Raw genomic sequence first — 18,020 nt, 5'->3', positions numbered from 1 at the left:
TTCCCACCAACAGTGTAGGAGGATTCACTTTTCTTCACATCCTCTCCAGCATTTATTATTTGTAGACTTTTTAATGATCGCCATTCTGACTGGTGTGAGGTGGTACGTCACTGTAGTTTTGATTTGCGTTTCTCTAATAATTAGCGATAATGAGCATCTTTTCATGTGCCTATTGACCATCTGTATGTCTTCTTTGGAGAAATGTCTATTTAGGTCTTCTGCCCATTTTTGGATTGGATTGTTTTCTTGTTATTAAACTCTACGAGCTGTTTGTATATTTTGGAAATTAAAACCTTGTTGATTGCATCATTTGCAAATATTTTCTCCCATTGCATAGGGTATCTTTTTATTTTGTTTATGGTTTCCTTTCTGTGCAAAAGCTTGTAATTTTGAATAGGTCCCATTTGTTTATTTTTGCTTTTATTTCTATTGCCTTGGGAGACTGACGTAAGAAAACGTTTGTACGATTTATGTAAGGGAATATTTTGCCAATACTCTATCCTAGGAGTTTTATGGTGTCATGACTTATATTTTAGTCTTTAAGCCATTTTGAGTTTATTTTTGTGTATCGTGTTAGAGAATGTTCTAATTTCCTTCTTTTACATGTAGCCGCTCAGTTTTCCCAGCACCACTTATTGAAGAGGCTGTCTTTTCTCCAGTGTATATTCTTGCCTCCTTTGTCATAGATTAATTGACCATAAGCGTGTGGGTTTATTTCTGGACTTTCTATCCTGTTCCATTGATCTATATTTCTGTTTTTCTGCCAGTACCTTAGTATTTACTGTAGCTTTGTAGTATAATCTGAAGTCAGGGAGCTGTGACTTCTCCAGCTCTGTTCTTCTTTCTCAAGATTGTTGTGGCTATTTTGAGGTCTTTTGTGTTTCACAGACATTTTAAAATGTTTTGGTCTAGTTCTTTGAAAAATTCCATTGGTAATTTGATAGGGATTGCATTGAATCTGTAGATTGCCTTGGGTAGTATGGTTATTATAACAATATTGATTATTCCAGTCCAACAATATGATATAACTGTCCATCTCTGTCAGCTTCAGTTTCTTTCATCAGCATCCTATAGCTTTTGGAGTACAGGTCTTTTGCCTCTTCAGGTAGGTTTATTCCTAGGTATCTTATTCTTATTTTTCTTTCCCCCTCTCCAAGAAATCTTTAGTAAAAGGCAAAAGATTTATATGATCTGAAGAGAAACCAGAGTATGAATGGTATTTTATTCTTTTTGATGCAGTGGTAAATGGGATTGTTTCCTTAATTTCTCTTTCTGATAGTTTGTTGTAGTGTGTAGAAATGCAACAGATTTCTGTATATTGTTTGTATCCTGCAACTTTACTGAACTCACCGATGAGCTCTAGTAGTATTCTGGTAGTATCTTAAGGGCTTTTTTTATGTATGGTATCATGTCATATGCAAGCAGTGACAGTTTTACATCTTCCTTTCCAATCTGGATTCCCTTTCTTCTCTGATTGTCGTTGCTAGGACTTCCAAAACTATGTTGAATAAAAGTGGCAAGAGTGGCCATCCTTGTCCTGTTCCTGACCTTGGAGGAAATGCTTTCAGCTTTTCACCGTTGAGTATGATGTTAGCTGTGGTTTTGTCATATATGGTCTTCATTATGTTGAGGTAGGTTCCCTCTATGCCCACTTTCTGGAGAGTTTTCATCAGGAATTGATGTTGAATTTTATCAAAAGCTTTTTCTGCATCTATTGAGATGATCATATGGTTTTTACTCTTCAGTTTGTTAATATGGTGTATCACACTGATTGATTTGAGGATATTGAAAAATCCTTGCATCCCTGGGATAAATCCCACTTGATCATGGTGTATGATCCATTTAATATACTGTTGGATTTGGTTCGCTCGTATTTTGTTGAGGATTTTTGCATCTATGTTCATCAAAGGTACTGGCCTATAATTTTCTTTTTTTGTGGTATCTTTGGCCGGTTTTGGTATCAGGGTGATGGTGGCCTCACAGAATTAATTCGGATCTGTTCCTTCCTCTGTAGTTTTTTGGAACGGTTTCAGAAGCACAGGTATTAACTCTTCTCTAAATGTTTGACAGAATTTGCCTGTGAAGCCATCTGGTCCTGGACTCTGGTCGTTGGGAGTTTTTTAATCACAGTTTCAATTTCAGTACTGGTAATTGGTCTGTTCATATTTCCTATTTCTTCCTGGTTCAGTCTCGGGAGATTGTACCTCTCTAAGAGTTTGTCCATTTCTTCTAGGTTGTCTGTTTTATTGGCAGATAGTTGCTTGTAGTAGTCTCTTAGGATTCTATTTCTCTGGTGTTGGTTATAACTTCTCCTTTTTCATTTCTAATTTTATTGATTTGAGCCTTCTCCCTTTTTCTTCTTGATGAGCCTGGCTAAAGGTTTATCAACTTTGTTTATCTTTTCAAAGAACCAGCTTTTTAGTTTCTTTGATCTTTTCTATTATTTTTTTAGTCTCTGTTTATTCACAATAAGGATGAGTCAGAAGCACTTTTCTCCCTGGCTTCTTTGTTACTTGCTTGCTTATTTACTAGTAATTCGCCGGAATATGTATATGGAAACAAGCTAACAGTATTGCTTACAACTAAGCAAAGTCACTGCAAGCAGGTGTCTGGAAGCAACTATTATGGTAAAACACCGTACAGTTGTAACGTAGCACTTGGACCAGAATGACGCAGACTTTCAGAACAAGTCCTTAAAGGAGGGTGGGGTCCCCTAGAGAGAAGCGGGACCAGGGGCGGCGTGAAGGAACTCCAGTTTCAGCACAAAGAGGGGCGATGCAGCAGAGGACGGTGCAAGTGAGTGCCCAGAGGAGCTGGAGAACACGGGGAGATTTGAGACAGAAGCCGAGGCGGGCAAGGGGTTTAGGAAGAGGGAGGGGGCTTCCCTGGTGGCGCAGTGGTTGAGAGTCCGCCTGCCGATGCAGGGGACGCGGGTTCGTGCCCCGGTCCGGGAAGATCCCACATGCCGCGGAGCGGCTGGGCCCGTGAGCCATGGCCGCTGAGCCTGCGCGTCCGGAGCCTGTGCTCCGCAACGGGAGGGGCCCCAACAGTGAGAGGCCCGCGTACCGCAAAAAAAAAAAAAAAAAACGCTACCTTATGCTACTGATTTTAAAATGAAAGGAGACACAGTGGATGCTCACAGAGTGTGTATTTGAAGACTCGTGTGGTCACTAAGGTTTATTTGTAACCCCTAACCAGTCCCGGGGGGCGCTTGTGTGGTCCTTTGTGGGGGTGCTCGTGCAGGGAGTGGCTATGGGCTTGAGTCGTCCCACGTACACGTTCCCACCTGAAGCTGAGGGGACGCCGCCCTCTCGTTTCCACTCTCACGCTGGCGACACATCCTCTGCCCGGTCTGTCTAGCGCCGTGGGTTTCTGGTCTGTTGTGTTGCATTTCCTTGCTTTTTGTTGGAGATTTGTCCTGGTTAAAGTGGCGCCGAGCATAGTGGTGGAGTGCTGCCTTTGCTGATTGATGCATGAGGCTGCCTGGGAGGTGCTAGTCACCTTGGTAGTGTGTGATGAAGTTCCGAAAAGGTAAAAGAAGTGTCTAAATTTGTCGTTTTTGAGATGGTGATGGATTAAAAAAAAAGTACAGTGGAGGCGTTATTGTGAGGCTGAAAGCAAAAGAAGTTTACTGTCCTGCTACCCAGGATCATGAAAATAATTTCAACTAGAGTTTTTTAAGTAAAGAAATATTACAGTTAATTATGACTTTATTAAATAAGTTTTTAAAAAAGAAAAACACACATAAAATAAGATTATGTATTGACTGGCTGGCAAAAATGTGGTGACCAGAAGCTCACGGGGAAACTAACACTGTATTTCTCCAAGAAACAGCCATCCCGGCTTTGCTAATTCTGCATTCACAGTGATTTTCTAAACCCTCACTTGTGTGAATAACGAGAACCGATTGTGTAGACCTGCATGAGAAACGCATGCCAGTTTTTGATTAAGCTTGGAAGAGTGTGGACTGCTGTGTATGTGTCTGAAAAAGTGCCATGAAGGACTGCTTAAAAGACAGCCTGTTCATTTTAATCATGTCTTAAAGGAGTGGGTTTTATTCGGGTCTGGTGAAGGCAACAGAGACAACGGCCACTGAGAAGGTAGTTTGTTACTCACGGCTCCCAGGAGGTGGACCCTCCCACCACTCGGGCCACGTGGGGAGGCACCAGGGTCGGTCAGGAAGCAGGAAACTGTGCTCAGAAGCCTTTCCTCTGGCGAGTAGGAAAGGCAAGATGGTCTCAGGATTGGCTAGTCAGGATTGGCTCTGGCTCAGGGGCTGTCCCCACCTACCTGACCCTGGGGTGACGAGGGTGGTGGCCCAGAGTGTGAGGGCCCCACAGAGGAGGTGCTGGGGAGGGGCTCTGGGTCAGCTGGTCTGCACGGGGCAGCGGCCACCCTGCGAGGGCGGTCCCGGCAGGGTCTGCAAGGCTGCAAGATGTCACAGATCCAGAAAACAAAAAGGCGTGATTAAATAAGAGGCAAGCTGAACGCAAGGGCAATTGAGGGCAGGGATCAAGGGTGTGGTTTTAGAAGCGCTGAGTTTGAAAAGCATCTACATGGGACAGGAAGCTGGGAACACCAGCTCCTCCAGGGAACAGCTCAGGTGGCGGTAGAAACGCAGAGCCGTCTTGGAAAGCCTTGGGCTTGGGTGAAATTCTTCACGGAGGTGGCAGATCCAGAGTAGGCGTGGACTCGGGCAGGGCGGAGCTGAGAGCTGAGGGCTCCGACGTGTCGCTCGGCGCGTCCTCTTATGGAAACACAGTTATGCTGTCAGATGTGTGTGGGGTTCTTAGGAGACCTGGAGCCACGGGTATCAATCACACGTCCTAGCACTGGAGTGCAGCAAACTGGAGTCCAGCCCCGGCTGCTCCGGACCAGGGAATGTCAGCCCTGCCGTGTGCCCGACTTTGGAACTTGCTACTCCGTCCGATGTGGGAGCCACGAGCCCCGTGGAGCCGCTGAATTTTAAATTGATTTCAGTGACTTAAGAATTTGATTCCTCAGCTGCAGCAGCAATGTGGTGACGAGGGGTCACCACATACAGAAGCTTTCGTTGTGGCAGACAGTTGTGTGGGACGGTGCCCTGCCCCGTTATCCACACCGAGCAGGCCCAGTGCCAACCTCCTTCCAGGTTCCCCTGCGAGGTCAGCTCCTCTGTGAGCTGCGCCAGCGTTTCAGTGACAGTCGCAACCCTCCGTCGGGACGCTGTACCTCTCTCGCCCTCCGTGTTCAGCTGTAGGCTCATCTCCCTCCGACCTGAGACCTGACTCATGTACTTTATTACTTGTCCAGCCCCCTTAGGAGTTAAGAGGCGTGAGAGCAGCTGCTCCTGGGATGTTATTTCACTGCGATGCCTAGAGCAGCACCACTTGTTGAAAGAAAGGATTTGAATTCACTCAATGACTGACTTCAGCCTTAATGTATAACGTGCAATTCTTTTCTTAAAAAAAAGCCCCTGGGCTTCCCTGGTGGCGCAGTGGTTGAGAGTCCGCCTGCCGATGCAGGGGACACGGGTTCGTGCCCCGGTCCGGGAAGATCCCACGTGCCGCGGAGCGGCTGGGCCCGTGAGCCATGGCCCCTGAGCCTGCGCTTCTGGAGCCTGTGCTCCGCGACGGGAGAGGCCACAATAGTGAGAGGCCCGCGTACAGCAAAAAAAAAAAAAAAAAAAAAAAAAAAAGCCCCTGATGTCTGCCATGTAAAGAGTTAAAAACCTCTAGTCAGAGGGTTCCCCTTTTAGCTAAACACCATTGGTGCCCACTTGCTGTTTATTTTCTCAGATTGAAAGTTCTTTTCTCGTTCCAAAGTGCTCAGAGCAAGTTCCCACCAGAACCACCCGATTTCATCCAAGAGTTTTCCCCTCGGAAAACCTCCATCAAACACTTGGCGTGAGCATTCGGACGAGATGCTAATCACCCAGGGAAGCGGTGCCTTTCACACCCGGGGACACACTGGGGTGATTATTAAGCCCAGGATGGCCCGGACCTCCTTTCCCACACTCAGTGACCGGCTTCTCATCACGGTGTCTTTTTTTCCACTCGGTCGGCCAAAGTAAAGACACGTGCAGAAAACGCGCTGCTCCAGCTGGAAGTGGAAACGATTAAGGAGCCCGTATGCTGGGCTGGCTTTGAGAGCAGGCCTCGTTTCCGTAGCGATCGCACACACTCACTGCAAGGATGCACTTACTGTTAAGGCACCGGGAGGCTGTTCACCCTGTATCCTCTGATGAGGGGGCCCTGTCACAGCAAGGCTCGAGATGGAGCACCTCTGAAGGGCCAGGTCTTCGAGTTGAGGGAAAGGCTTTTGTTCCTGCCTGGGCTTGACAGCCTCTCCATCAGCCTCGTCAGAAAAATGTAGGATTCAGAGACTTGAGACGAGTCTCTCTTAGAGCCTAGGAAATAGGAGAACGGCTGCTGAGTGCTACCCTTCGTTGGGGGATTTATGACTGTGGACACCGTGGCGAGGTTATTCTCAAGACCTCTGTGGAGTCGTTTTGCTATGACTTTTCTAATTATTTTTTTCTGTGTGGTTCTCGTATTGCAATTCCCTTTTCCTTTGATGGCTTATTACCTTTTCCCCCTGACTCTAGTCAGAATTTTGGGAGACCCACCTCCTCTGGCTGGTGTACGCAATTCTGGATCACCTGCAGGACTCTGTCCTTCCTTCCTGGTCTGTCGTGCTTTCAGGACTTGGGGCTGCGTGCACTGTGACTTGCAGACTGTTCTCTTTTGCTGATTGGTGTTGACCTTACAGATCCCGGAGTCACTCGGTATCATGTGCAGTGGTTTCCGGAAGTCTGTGCCCACAACGAATCCGCCGGGGCGGAGGCATCCTCGGGCGTGACCCAGGTGAGGAGGTGGCCGAAATGCCGGATTCTGAACGGCTTCTAGACTCACCTGATCGGGGGACAAAGCTGGACAGAGAGAGGTGCAGGCCGTGTGTCCAGTGGGTAACTCATCCTCACGGGGCTCCCTAAGGGACCCATGACCAGGTGGGAGCGGGAGACACAGGGTCACCTGTTCACTCATCTCTCGGCCCTTCACCACCTCACACGTCATCGGTCAGCACAGGGCGGGCCCTGAGATGCAGACATTCAGGACACAGCTTGCGGGGAGCTCCCAGGACACAGGGGAAACGCTGCCAGCCTCTGGGCGTCTCATCTTAATGGCACGAAAGCTCTGAATTGTTTTCTGGATTTTGACTGGGCACAATGACCTAAAAGGCCTCATTTCCCCCAGGGAATTTCTATACGACACTATCATTCAGCATCTCCTTTGCTGCATCCCTAACTTCCACCAACTCGTCCAGGTAATGAAGGATACGGCCCGTCCTGTGATGTTCTGCCTTTAAGGGTCCCAGAGATGCTCCTGCTGCAGCTCTCGTGCATGTACACGAAGCCCTGACAACTATACCCTAGAATGGGCACGCACACCCAACACCCAAAGGGCACGCACACCCTAGAATGGGCACGCACACCCAACACCCAAAGGCGAAGAATCCTCGCACAAGCTCGTTAGGCCCGTCAGTGTCAGCTCTCCCGATAGCGTAAGGTTATACCCTCAGCCTCTCCGCCCGCAGCTGAGTCTGGTTTTCGTAATCCTGTTTCATCGCAAAGTTCCGGCCGGCGGCAATCACAGCCCTCCCAGCAGGGGAGGCAATACACAGCTCGAGAATGTCTTCCTTTCCGTAAGGAAGCACTCGCAGCTAAAGCACGCCTATGTCTCAGAGAAGCCCGAGTTGGCTTTTTTTGTATTGACAACTTAGGTGTCTGTCTACAGCGTTACCCACCGCGCGGCCTCCCACCTCGCCCCGCTGCTGCCAGCTCCCCAAGGCTGCTCGTGAGGGCTGCAAGCCGGCTGCTTTGACGTGGAAGCGCTGCCGTCCTGTCGGGTTCTGGAGCCTGTGTCCCACCCCATGGGAGCCTCTCACAGTTGTAATAAATGAAAGCAGGGCCCCTGTCTCCTTTGCAATTTTTATGGAAGCCGTGGTGCACACGTCCCATATGTAGGGAGACAGCCTTGGTGGAGGCAGGATTTCCTCTCCTGCCCATTTCGTACCCTCGTGAGATTTACCGTTAGCGTATTCTCTCTCTCTCTCTAGGAAAATTACATGATTCTTCAAGATCTGGCATTTTCCTGCAAATACAAGGTGACCGTCCAACCCACACGGCCAAAGGGCCGCCTGAAAGCAGAAACCGTTTTCTTTACGACCCCACCGTGCTCTGCTCTGAAGGGCAAAAGCCACAAGCACGTCAGCTGCCCCCGCGACGCAGGTACGGTTCACGCGAACGTCCAAGGTTGCGGCTGTGATGTCGGCAACTCTGTACACATTTCCAGACCGCATTTCACAAGAGCGTACAAACCCAAAGTACCCCCTTTCTAAAAGGCAGCGTGCCGGCCCGGTTGGGAGGTGACATACGTGTGAAGGCACGCATTACATCCTCATTGCAGCAGCTCTGGCGGACAGCCTTTGCCGGCGTGTCAGCCCTTTAGAAGTGAAGCCGAGGGTCTGTGTACTGCTTCTGCTTTGGCGCACTTTATGGAAATGATCTCACTTTTACCCCGGCCCTCTGCCGTGGGCGTCACCTCGACACGCTTTCCCAACGCCCCGTCTTTACCTTCCCAAGCCTCTCCTAAAACGGGGGCAGCTATTCTCAGACGCAGACCCCTGGGCGCCTTCTAGTAACTTCCGACGACTCTTGTAGTACCTTGAATATTCACCCGTCTCACTGCAGTCTCTCCTGTTCTCTAAGTGGCCAGGTCCCGCCAGATCCCAACATTCTTCCTCTGTCTTCCACCCCCAAAGCAGGACTCTCCACGTAGTGCCCAAGGGAGCAGAAGCACGTGGCACGAAGGGGCAGGGCTGAGGCTGCCTCTGCACAGCTCGCCGGGGCGACTCTCTGACCCCGCGCTCCCGAGGCGGCCGGCCGAACCCCACGGGACGTACCTGCCGCCTAGGGCCCCTCTCGCGCTCTCCCTCCCTTGACCCGGCCTTCCTCTTCCCGCTGCTCCAGGTCACGTTCATTCCAAAGTGCAAGCCAAACCCGAGAACCTGTCGGCCTCCTTTGTGGTCCAGGACACGAACGTCACGGGGCGCTTCTCCTGGCAGCTGAGCAAGGCCACCGTCCAGCGGCCCGTGACTGGCTTCCATGTGACGTGGGCCGAGGTCACGACCGAGAGCAGGCAGAATGGCCTTCCCAACAGCCTCATCCTGCAGTCCCAGATCCTCCCGGCGGTGGGTGCCCCTCCCTCCCGGGCCCTCGGGCCGGTACCCGCCCCGCAGGGGGCTTACTCACTGTCGGCGCCCACGTCCCATCACGCTGGGGCCAGTTGTTGAGCTGCGTGTGTGCGTTGTCTTCTCCCGAGCGTATTATTTCGCAGGTACTGAAAGACACCACACAACTGTTGCCGTGAACAGTCGTCTAGATGAACTGTGATTACTGGAGCCCCTCTTCAACCCACGTCTCCTGTCGACACGGGATGCCCGCGGTGTAACCACTTTATTCTCCTTTGTGAAGCCTGTGTCCTTCTGGCCCAAGTGGACAAGCCCTATTTGAAGGGTTAAATTTGGGGAAAAATGGCTAAGAGAACCTTCTTCTTTCTCTCGGTTTCCCCACTTCAAATCTGGCCAGAGCCCGTAATGAGTTGGCCTGTCTTCCAGGCCACTAATTCCTTGGCTTGAAAAAAAAACCCATGTACAGGCTTCTACCAGCTCTAAAAATGCCCTTAGAATATCCAACTCCTGCTCCAAAAAGAAAAAGAAAAAGCAAACAAAAAAACCCTGAAATCCTGGAAGGAAAAATTCCATGGAATTGGAAAGTAATTTTTCTATGTGTGCATATATTAGGTTTTATTGAGTTTTGAGAAAAATGTGTTGGCATAAAAATAAACACTGTTGGCTATGGGCATTGACAGATAGATAGATAGATACTGCATCTTAAGGAACACAGTTGGCTCGCTTACGGAAATGTGGATTATGAAGAATTCCCACCACAAGATGTGCAGATGAAAACTTTAAACCATGGGAAAGTCTTGGGTTGAGGAATACAAAATGCGGTCCCAGGGGTGAGCCCTGAGACTGGCCCCGGCTGCCAAGAGCTGGGCTCTCACTGCCGAGGCTGCCCGGCAGGGCAGGACTCTAGCAAACAGGGACAGACGTTCGACCGACCACACTGGGGTGTCAAAGCAACTGCACCTGCGTTTACACGGTGATCGCGGGCGTGCGGGCGGGAGGAAATGGGCAGAGAATGAGAGTCCGTCGTGTGGCTTTGTGGTCAAGAGGTGCCTAACGGGCGCGTCCTCTCCTGTCCCCCCTCAGGATCGCTCCGTGCTCACGGTGCCAGGTCTGCGGCCGGCCACCCTCTACCGTCTGGAGGTGCAGGTGCTGACCGCGGGCGGGGAGGGACCCGCCACCATCAGGACCTTCCGGACCCCCGACCTCCCACCCTCGGCTGTGCACAGTGAGTGCCGGGGGCCCCCGCCAGCTTTGGGGACACAGAGAAAGTCTTGCTGAAAAAACGAAAATCAACAGATCACTGCAGATTCCTACGGATAGGGAATTCTCTGAACCTGAACTTCTTCCAGGCCTTTGTATGTGCTTTTCCTGGCGGCCACGCCTGCTGCCCGCAGCCCACCTTACACGTTTCCTGGCCCTGCTCCCTCCTTCCTCCCCCCTCCCTCCCTGCCTTCCTTTCTGTTACTTCCTTTTCCATACTTCCATTTTTTTCCCTACATGATGCGTGCTTTCTCCTTGTCTTTTAACCAAGATACACATGGGAGGGAAAAAAATCTATCATCTCATATCAATCTGAATTTTTGTTTTTTAAACTAAGATGTTCAAATATGACAAAATAGCAAATAGTATTTGGCTACGGAGCTTTTCTTATTACGTATGTTGTTACTATAATCTATTACATGAATTTTCTTCATAACATGACCCAAATCAATCTACTTGACTTACTGCTACGTTAAAAATAATTGTCATGTATTGTTTCAAAACAGTGAGCCTCTTGTTGGTTTTTAAATTACGCACCTTGCTTTTCTAGCTTAAACCTTTGACATGGCTTTTTAAGTTTATGTGTTAAGAAAACTGAGAAGTCGTTCTAGTTTTACTTGTTTTTTAAAAAATGATGGATCAAATTTGCCCCCCAATAGCTTTCTGCACTTGGAATTTAAAGGAAAAAACCATCACGTGGAAGAGCTCGATGGCCCCTTACGCTTATGAGGGTGAATGTGGTCCCCATGTGCCTCCACTGACATTCTGTGTAGTGAGAGCAGGGGTTAAGTTTTCAACTTTCTTGAGGAAATGCGAAGGATTCTGGCTTATATAATTGTGAGCCTAAAGAAAGGGGCTTGTCTTCTTTCTCTGGTGATTGTTTAGCGTTAGGGAGGGAACCAAAGCGCGGGGGGAAGGCAGAGAGAAGAGAGGGAGAGTGAATGTCTGTCTCTCTGCACGTTCAGAGCCGGGAGAGGAGGGACCTGGACGGGAGGGAGCGCGGGCCCGGGGCCAAGGCGTTCACCGCAGTCAGCGCGTTCCTACTGTCCGTTCAGCCAGCCGGGGAAAGCACCACGACCGACTGATGTGTCTGTTCTGTCTCCCTAGGACCCCACCTGAAACACCGTCACTCACACCATTACAGGCCTCCTCCAGAAAGATACTGACCTGTTCCCGGAGATGTCTGAACCCCGAGCGAGCGTGTAAGCTCGCAGAGCTTCGAGGACCGGCCGCGCCCGCTTACGGGGGCACCAGGCCTTTCCCATAGGACCTCCCGCCCCATCTAACTTTACTGCACTAAACGCTTCTGTCTGTCTCGGACGCGCCTGGACACCAGGGACAAGTGGTGAGACGGTGGACGTGGACACAGTTTCCTGTGAGCATGGAGAGAACACGAAGGCCAGGCCTGTTTCACTGCAAAATCTGTTTCCATACATGGTTTAGCTATGATCTCAAGTGAATTACTGCAGACCTGAGACTTCCCTGAATTTAGAGCGGCAAATTCTCAAGAGACACCGGCGTAACAAATACACAGTTTATACACGTAATAAGCATGCTAAGCGTACACATAGTAAGCGTCACGGTACTCAATAAACATTTTAAAATTAAATTATTGGTTTGGTTTGCAAAATCGACTGAAGACTATACGGTTTTTTGGCCCTATTTATTCAAATACTTCTTAAGATGATTTTTTATCAATCACGTGATTTTTTAGCTGAAAACTTGTGACCTGAAATATGCCAATTAATTTAGACTTAAAATGTTCCCACTTCCAGCACCTAAGCTTCATTTCCTACAAAGGCAAAGAAGAGCGCAGCCTGTCAATGAGGGTTTAGGGAAGACATCCACAGCAGAAAGGAGTCAGTGCCTTACGCTGCTATCCAGAGTCTGCCTTGGAGAAACTAAAAGTCTTTTCTGGGGATGCTTTTTAACATTTCATCCTGTACTGTGAGAGATTTCCCTGATACGCTATTTATGCTTTTCCTTAATGTGGGAAACGGCTGCTGACGTGCTTTGCTTTGCAGCTTTCATGTACCTAAGACTTTGCAAAACCTCTTGCTTGAAATGAAAGAATCCCAACGATTGAATATTTTCAAATCTTCACTGAGATTTGCCTTTTCTTAACGAAAGCAAGCTCTTGACGTGGTAGAATACTGTCCGTAATGTAGAAAAGGCGGAAGGGCTTTGGTTGGTGGAGAAGGACAGCTACTTGCCTTTGACTAACCTTCCTTTACTCCTACAGATGTATTATTATACCTTATTTGAAAAATTTCCCAGGTTCCACGCTAAGCCCTCAGAGCATGAACGCAAGTCAAACACGTTGTCAGTATACAGTATGCAGGGTATGTCGCGGCAGCCTTAAACCAGAAATGTTTAGTTTAATATAGTTTTTTCCTCGAGGGAATACCCATATGTACGTTTTGAAACAGGCACGTATGTATGTGCATCTGTGTGCTTCCGTGTGTATACATATACACATAGGCGCAAGCACACATACACACACTCATAGACTCACACGTACACACACGTACACCTTGAGGACGCATCTCTGAAGAAACTGTTTTTCCAGCTCAGCAATGGTGGATAAAGACACAGTTCTCCTACAGATCATTAGGGTCATCTATTTTCCCCGTCAGTATTGACACTATGAGAAAAGAGCAACTTAAAAAACTGAACATTTTAAAGGCTAGGCCTCCTCGTTTCATGACCTACACAAGTAAAACAAGGAAATTTTCAGTACACTTTCCTTGGGTTTACACGGTGGGACTTGGAACTGGTCGTTTTGTTACATTTCCTGAGAGCCTGCGGGCGCCCTGACTGCTCCTGGTGGGGTGAAGAGGAGAGAGAACGTGTTGGCTTTTGTGAGGCTTCCCACTCTAAGAGCGGAAGCCATGCAGAACGCAGACAGACTCTGTTACCAAATCGATGCCTAGCCTTAGGGAACACAGTCTGTAGGCATGGATCCCTGAAAGAGGATACTGAAAACTGCTTCCCGTGCATTAAAATTGTTTAAAAGTCGATAAGGCAGACAGTGTTCTGCAACTTTGGACACGCGGCTCCGTGGGAAATCTCAGAACGGAAGTTCACGGCGCTTCCGGCTGTTTTTCTGCAGCTCCTAACGTGGCCTGGGATGGACTTTACCACAGGCTGTCCTGAAGTCACCTGGTTCCAAGAGTTCCAAATTTTGAATGGAGAGAACAGGAACAGCCTTCCTTTCAAACGCCCTTGAGCTTGAGCACACACAGAGACCTTCTCCGAAACTATGATCTATTCTAGTGCCATTCCCAGCCTCTGAATTTCAAATTCTTAAAACTTCAAAAATGAAAACTTCATGTGATTGGCTACAAGGTTATCTTTTACCTTAATTTGTCATGAAGAAATCCACCAAGTATTCGTGCCAGCAAGTTTCTGTACTGTTGTATAGTTTAAAATGCAGGCGTATATACATAGATACACGATATTATTAAATTATTAAATAAGCTTAATTTTATAAAATTTAATTATGTTTCTTTTGTCTGGGTAAGAGACATTGAGCAAATATATTTTCAGTTCAGATAAAGGTTCTGTAGCTTACACCTCGCTTAAAATAATCTGAAGCAGCTCTTACGAGCATTTCATTCTGCTATAATATTCAATAATTTAAATTTTATTAGTGTTATTGGAAGAAAATTCTATTAATTAGGCAATGAGAGAAACCTGAGTTTCTTTTACGAATTTCAGTAATCTTCAATAATAGTCAAATGAACAAAAATATAATTACTACTTTCTGAATTTTTAACATTTGAGTGCCCTAATAAAGGGCTAAAAAGATCTGTTTCTTATTTTAAAACACAGTTTTAGTGGCTGACTCGCTGATACGTTTTATGGAAATTAGATGCATTTCTCTCACGTGAGAAAAAGTATATTAACTGATAGTATTTACTCTTTAAAAAACTGAGCTCGTCAAACATGATGTCATCAAAGACAGGTGGCTAATTCCATGTATATCGAGGCTACACGCGCTCTTTTTACTTAGAACATTCAGTCCTCAGTCATGGATTTATCTGTGCTACCCCTTATTCTAAGTGGCCTCTATGGAGCAATTTTTATAAACGAATGTGTGCCCTTCACGTCATCTAGTGTTTTAATATGATATATTTATGACAGGTAATTTTCTGAAATGTTTACTAAACAAAATTCAAAGTTGAAAAACAGATCTATGTCCTAGAAAGCTGAAAGAACCTATACCCCATCTATAGAGCAGGGTTTCTCCACCGCAGCGCTGTTGAGATTTGGGGCTGCACGTTTCCCTGTTCGAGGGGCCACCCCCTGGGCGCTCAACGCAGGTCTCCACCCAGCAGTTGTCACGAGCACCTCCCCCAGGGGGTGACAGCCACAAGCTCTCTAGTCATGGCCCGCGCCCTCTGGGGGGTAAGGTCACCCCCAGCTGAGAATCACTGCTTCGTAATGTTTACTGAACAGATGAGAATTTGCTCTGTATGAGGAACCCAGTAATTCGCAGGGGTAGGAATGGCTGAGAAGTGATTACACTGGACTACAAAGCCCTTGATTGTATCTTTTATCAACACTGAAAAATCCGATTAAAAGGCTGAATTCGGACTTGTGTCTGTATCACGTGAGTACAAATATTCATTTTGTCCTACGAATCGGTCAGTGTCATTTGTGATAACGGCTTATCTACTTAATGCCCTTTCTTACACCGTGTGCTGTGGAGTTCCTCAAGCTTACTCATTCCTACGATTGCAAATATCTCAATCTTGTTACGCAAACTTTGACTCGTGACCAGAACACAAAGGCTAAACATCTGTTGCATGTACTTTAAGATTCATTTAAAATATAAATGCATAAAGATGGCGACTCTTATCTACGGTTTTGCATGGCCAGACTGAGCTGCTTACCTCTACTGAACATTTTAGCAAGTTATACCATTCACAGGGTGATCAACAGAGGTCTGTATGTAAAGCTGTTACGACTTTTTCTCGACTTAATTATAGTGTGCAGATAACACAACGGCTACCTTCTCATCCAAATGGCCTGTAGAAATCATGTCCCTTAGAGAGGTCATTTAAAGTCAATATTTATTTATGTATGTAATAAAAAATGTTTGATTTCTGTGTGTGTCTATTATGTTATTTAGGGAGAAGTAATCTTGTAAAAAAAAAACTTGTAAAAAACAAAAAAGCACTGTAAATAGGCTGATACCCCGTGACTCATGATTTTCATGTTAGAGTTTGTACATACTGATTCCATAATAAAGGATTTTTAAACCCGCGCAGTGGACTAGACTCCTTTCCTGAACACACACGCACACGCACACACATTCTCTTTCCATTTAGAAAGAAAAATTAACAAGTTTCCTACGACCCCAGAGAGATTCAGAAAGCCTCACTCTCCTGTCAGCATGGAGGGAATTGGAGGTCCGGTAAGTGCAACAGGGCAGCACGTCATCCTGAAGAAGGCGTCCTGGCCTTGGACGGTCAGGCTTCAGAGTTCTTTCACCACGTTTACAACCCTGACTCCTGTTGGATTGGTGATACTTCCTATCAATAGTCTACAAGTTTACATCGCTCCCCGCCCCCAGGATGCACCCATGAAAGGCTAGGTATGTGCAGTGCAGATAAGCTTTCACCCACACTCCGGTGTTTTCAACACCAAAGGCCACTGACGGCTGCGGTCTCCACTCCCCATGCAGCGTCTAGAGAGGTTCCTGGGGCCGCCACGCTGGCAGGTGCTCTGCCCACAGCATCTCCACGGGGGACTCAGAAGAGCGCTGTCCCATAAAACACGACTAGGAAGGTGTTAACGTAGGGAAGCTGGGATTATTTTTCTCTCCATAAAATCACCTATTCGTTTATTTATTAGACACTCACTCAGCAGAAATGTCCTTAGTCTCTGCCGTTGCCTGGTCCTGCCCTCCAGGTGGGATACTGACTAAGCATGGCAAGTGCCAGGTTTTCAGGGGTCTTCCTCTAGGAGAAAGAGACTGGCGATAAGTAAGGGCGTCGTACGTGTGAACAGCCAGGGGCTGGAAAGGACGCGCAGCGCCGGGTTAGGGAGCGGCCGTGGGGCGCTGAGGATGGAGTTTCAGGCAGGACGCACTGTGGGCTCACAGTTCAGCTAAGCCCCAAGGGATGGGAAGAAGCCGGGCGGGGGGGGACCCACACTGAGACGGGGGCACGGCCCTGGGGCGCGAGCCTCTCAGCTGTGCGTCTAGGGTCACTGCTGAGGGTCTTTGAGTCGCTTGTCCTTCCTTTGGTCTTTCCTCGTCGCTACTTCAAAGTGATGGGATTTGCCTGACAAAAATCACGTCATCGTTTGTTTTCTTTCTTTGTAATCAGAAGCCGTTACATGCACAGAGACTGAAAATTACTGGGCGCTCACCAGAACGAACAATGGTGATAGATACTTTGTAAACATTATTAGCAACACCTAAGAATCTGGACACAAACGGTCCCCTATGGCGTGACTGCATTTTTGTGAACTTTCTAGAACAGGAAAGTCCATGGAGGCAGAAAACAGATGGGCAGTTGCCTGGGGCTGGGGGGACGGGATGGGAAGTGACTACTTCATGGGGGACGGGATTTGCTTTTGGAGTTAGTGAGACTGTTTTGGAACTGGATAGAGGGGATGGCTGCGCACTTCGAACGTGAACTAAAGGCCACTGAATTATACACTTAAACTGGCCCAGTTTATGTCATGCGAGTCTTAACTTCAATAGAAACAAATACTGGCAATACCACCTAATTTCCGAACACAAACACACGTATATATCATATTCAGTTTCAGTAGTAAGTGAAACCTATTTGCAGGATAACTTATCCCTCTGATTTTCAAATGAAAAGCAAGCAGAAGTGACGCCACAGACGGAACGTTCCTGGTCTTGATCTTGACTAGGGAGTGTCTGGGTTTCAGTCCCACTCCTCCCGGGCATCCTGTCGGAGGTGGTGCCCCTCCTGCTGCTGAGCCCCAGTGCCAGCTGGCTGAGCCCCCGTCACCACCGAGGCTTCAGCACCGAGGTCCCACCGACCCCGTCCCCCCAGTGTCCTCCCACCTGGGATGCTGCCCTTGTCCAAGGCGGGGTCTGAGGCGTCACCTCCCCGCAGCTGCAGGGCCGTTGCCCCTCCGACTGGTGTCCACCCTCCCTGCTTCCAGCCACCCCTGCCAAGAGCGGAAGGACTGTGGGCTCCCGGCCCAGAGCCCAGGCTTGCGACTTACAAGAGAAACTCGACTTGCACACATTCTTGACCCCCTGAGCTAGACTATGGGGCCCACAGCAGTGGAGGGCTGGTGGAGGGCCGTGGCAGAGACTCGAAACCAATGAACGTTTTCAGTATGGTTTCCTTTGGGGAGAGGCTTTCATGCAGGTGTGTCTCAGGAACGTGACTTTGTTATAAATCGGAGAACATGTCTACATACAACAGCCGCTTACGGAAAATGTCATGCTCAGCGAGGTAGCTGTGGGTGACAGGGAGAATTTTTAAAAGAGTAGGAACTGGGCCCCCTCTTGTGCTATGACACATGGAGTGTGA

At 48.1% G+C, this 18,020-nt stretch overlaps 1 protein-coding gene and 1 pseudogene across 1 annotated transcript in view; one reads left to right on the top strand and one right to left on the bottom strand.

The window, feature by feature from the left end:
* LOC137217831 (anosmin-1) overlaps window positions 1-15,762 on the top strand; it is a 190,442-nt gene extending 174,680 nt beyond the window's left edge. The window contains exons 10-14 of the mRNA XM_067724790.1: window positions 6,751-6,845; window positions 8,098-8,269; window positions 9,011-9,231; window positions 10,315-10,456; window positions 11,599-15,762. Coding sequence (XP_067580891.1) covers window positions 6,751-6,845; window positions 8,098-8,269; window positions 9,011-9,231; window positions 10,315-10,456; window positions 11,599-11,657 — 689 coding nt within the window. The 3' untranslated portion in view covers window positions 11,658-15,762. The remainder of the gene's footprint in view (window positions 1-6,750; window positions 6,846-8,097; window positions 8,270-9,010; window positions 9,232-10,314; window positions 10,457-11,598) is intronic.
* LOC137217926 (U5 spliceosomal RNA) lies at window positions 1,121-1,211 on the bottom strand (annotated as a pseudogene).
* Window positions 15,763-18,020: the final 2,258 nt, after the last annotated feature.

The sequence above is a fragment of the Pseudorca crassidens genome, chromosome Y (genome assembly GCF_039906515.1).
Source record: "Pseudorca crassidens isolate mPseCra1 chromosome Y, mPseCra1.hap1, whole genome shotgun sequence".
Classification (NCBI taxonomy): Eukaryota; Metazoa; Chordata; class Mammalia; order Artiodactyla; family Delphinidae; genus Pseudorca; species Pseudorca crassidens.
Note: the sequence above shows the minus strand (reverse complement) of the source record. Positions and strands in the feature narration are given on the sequence as shown.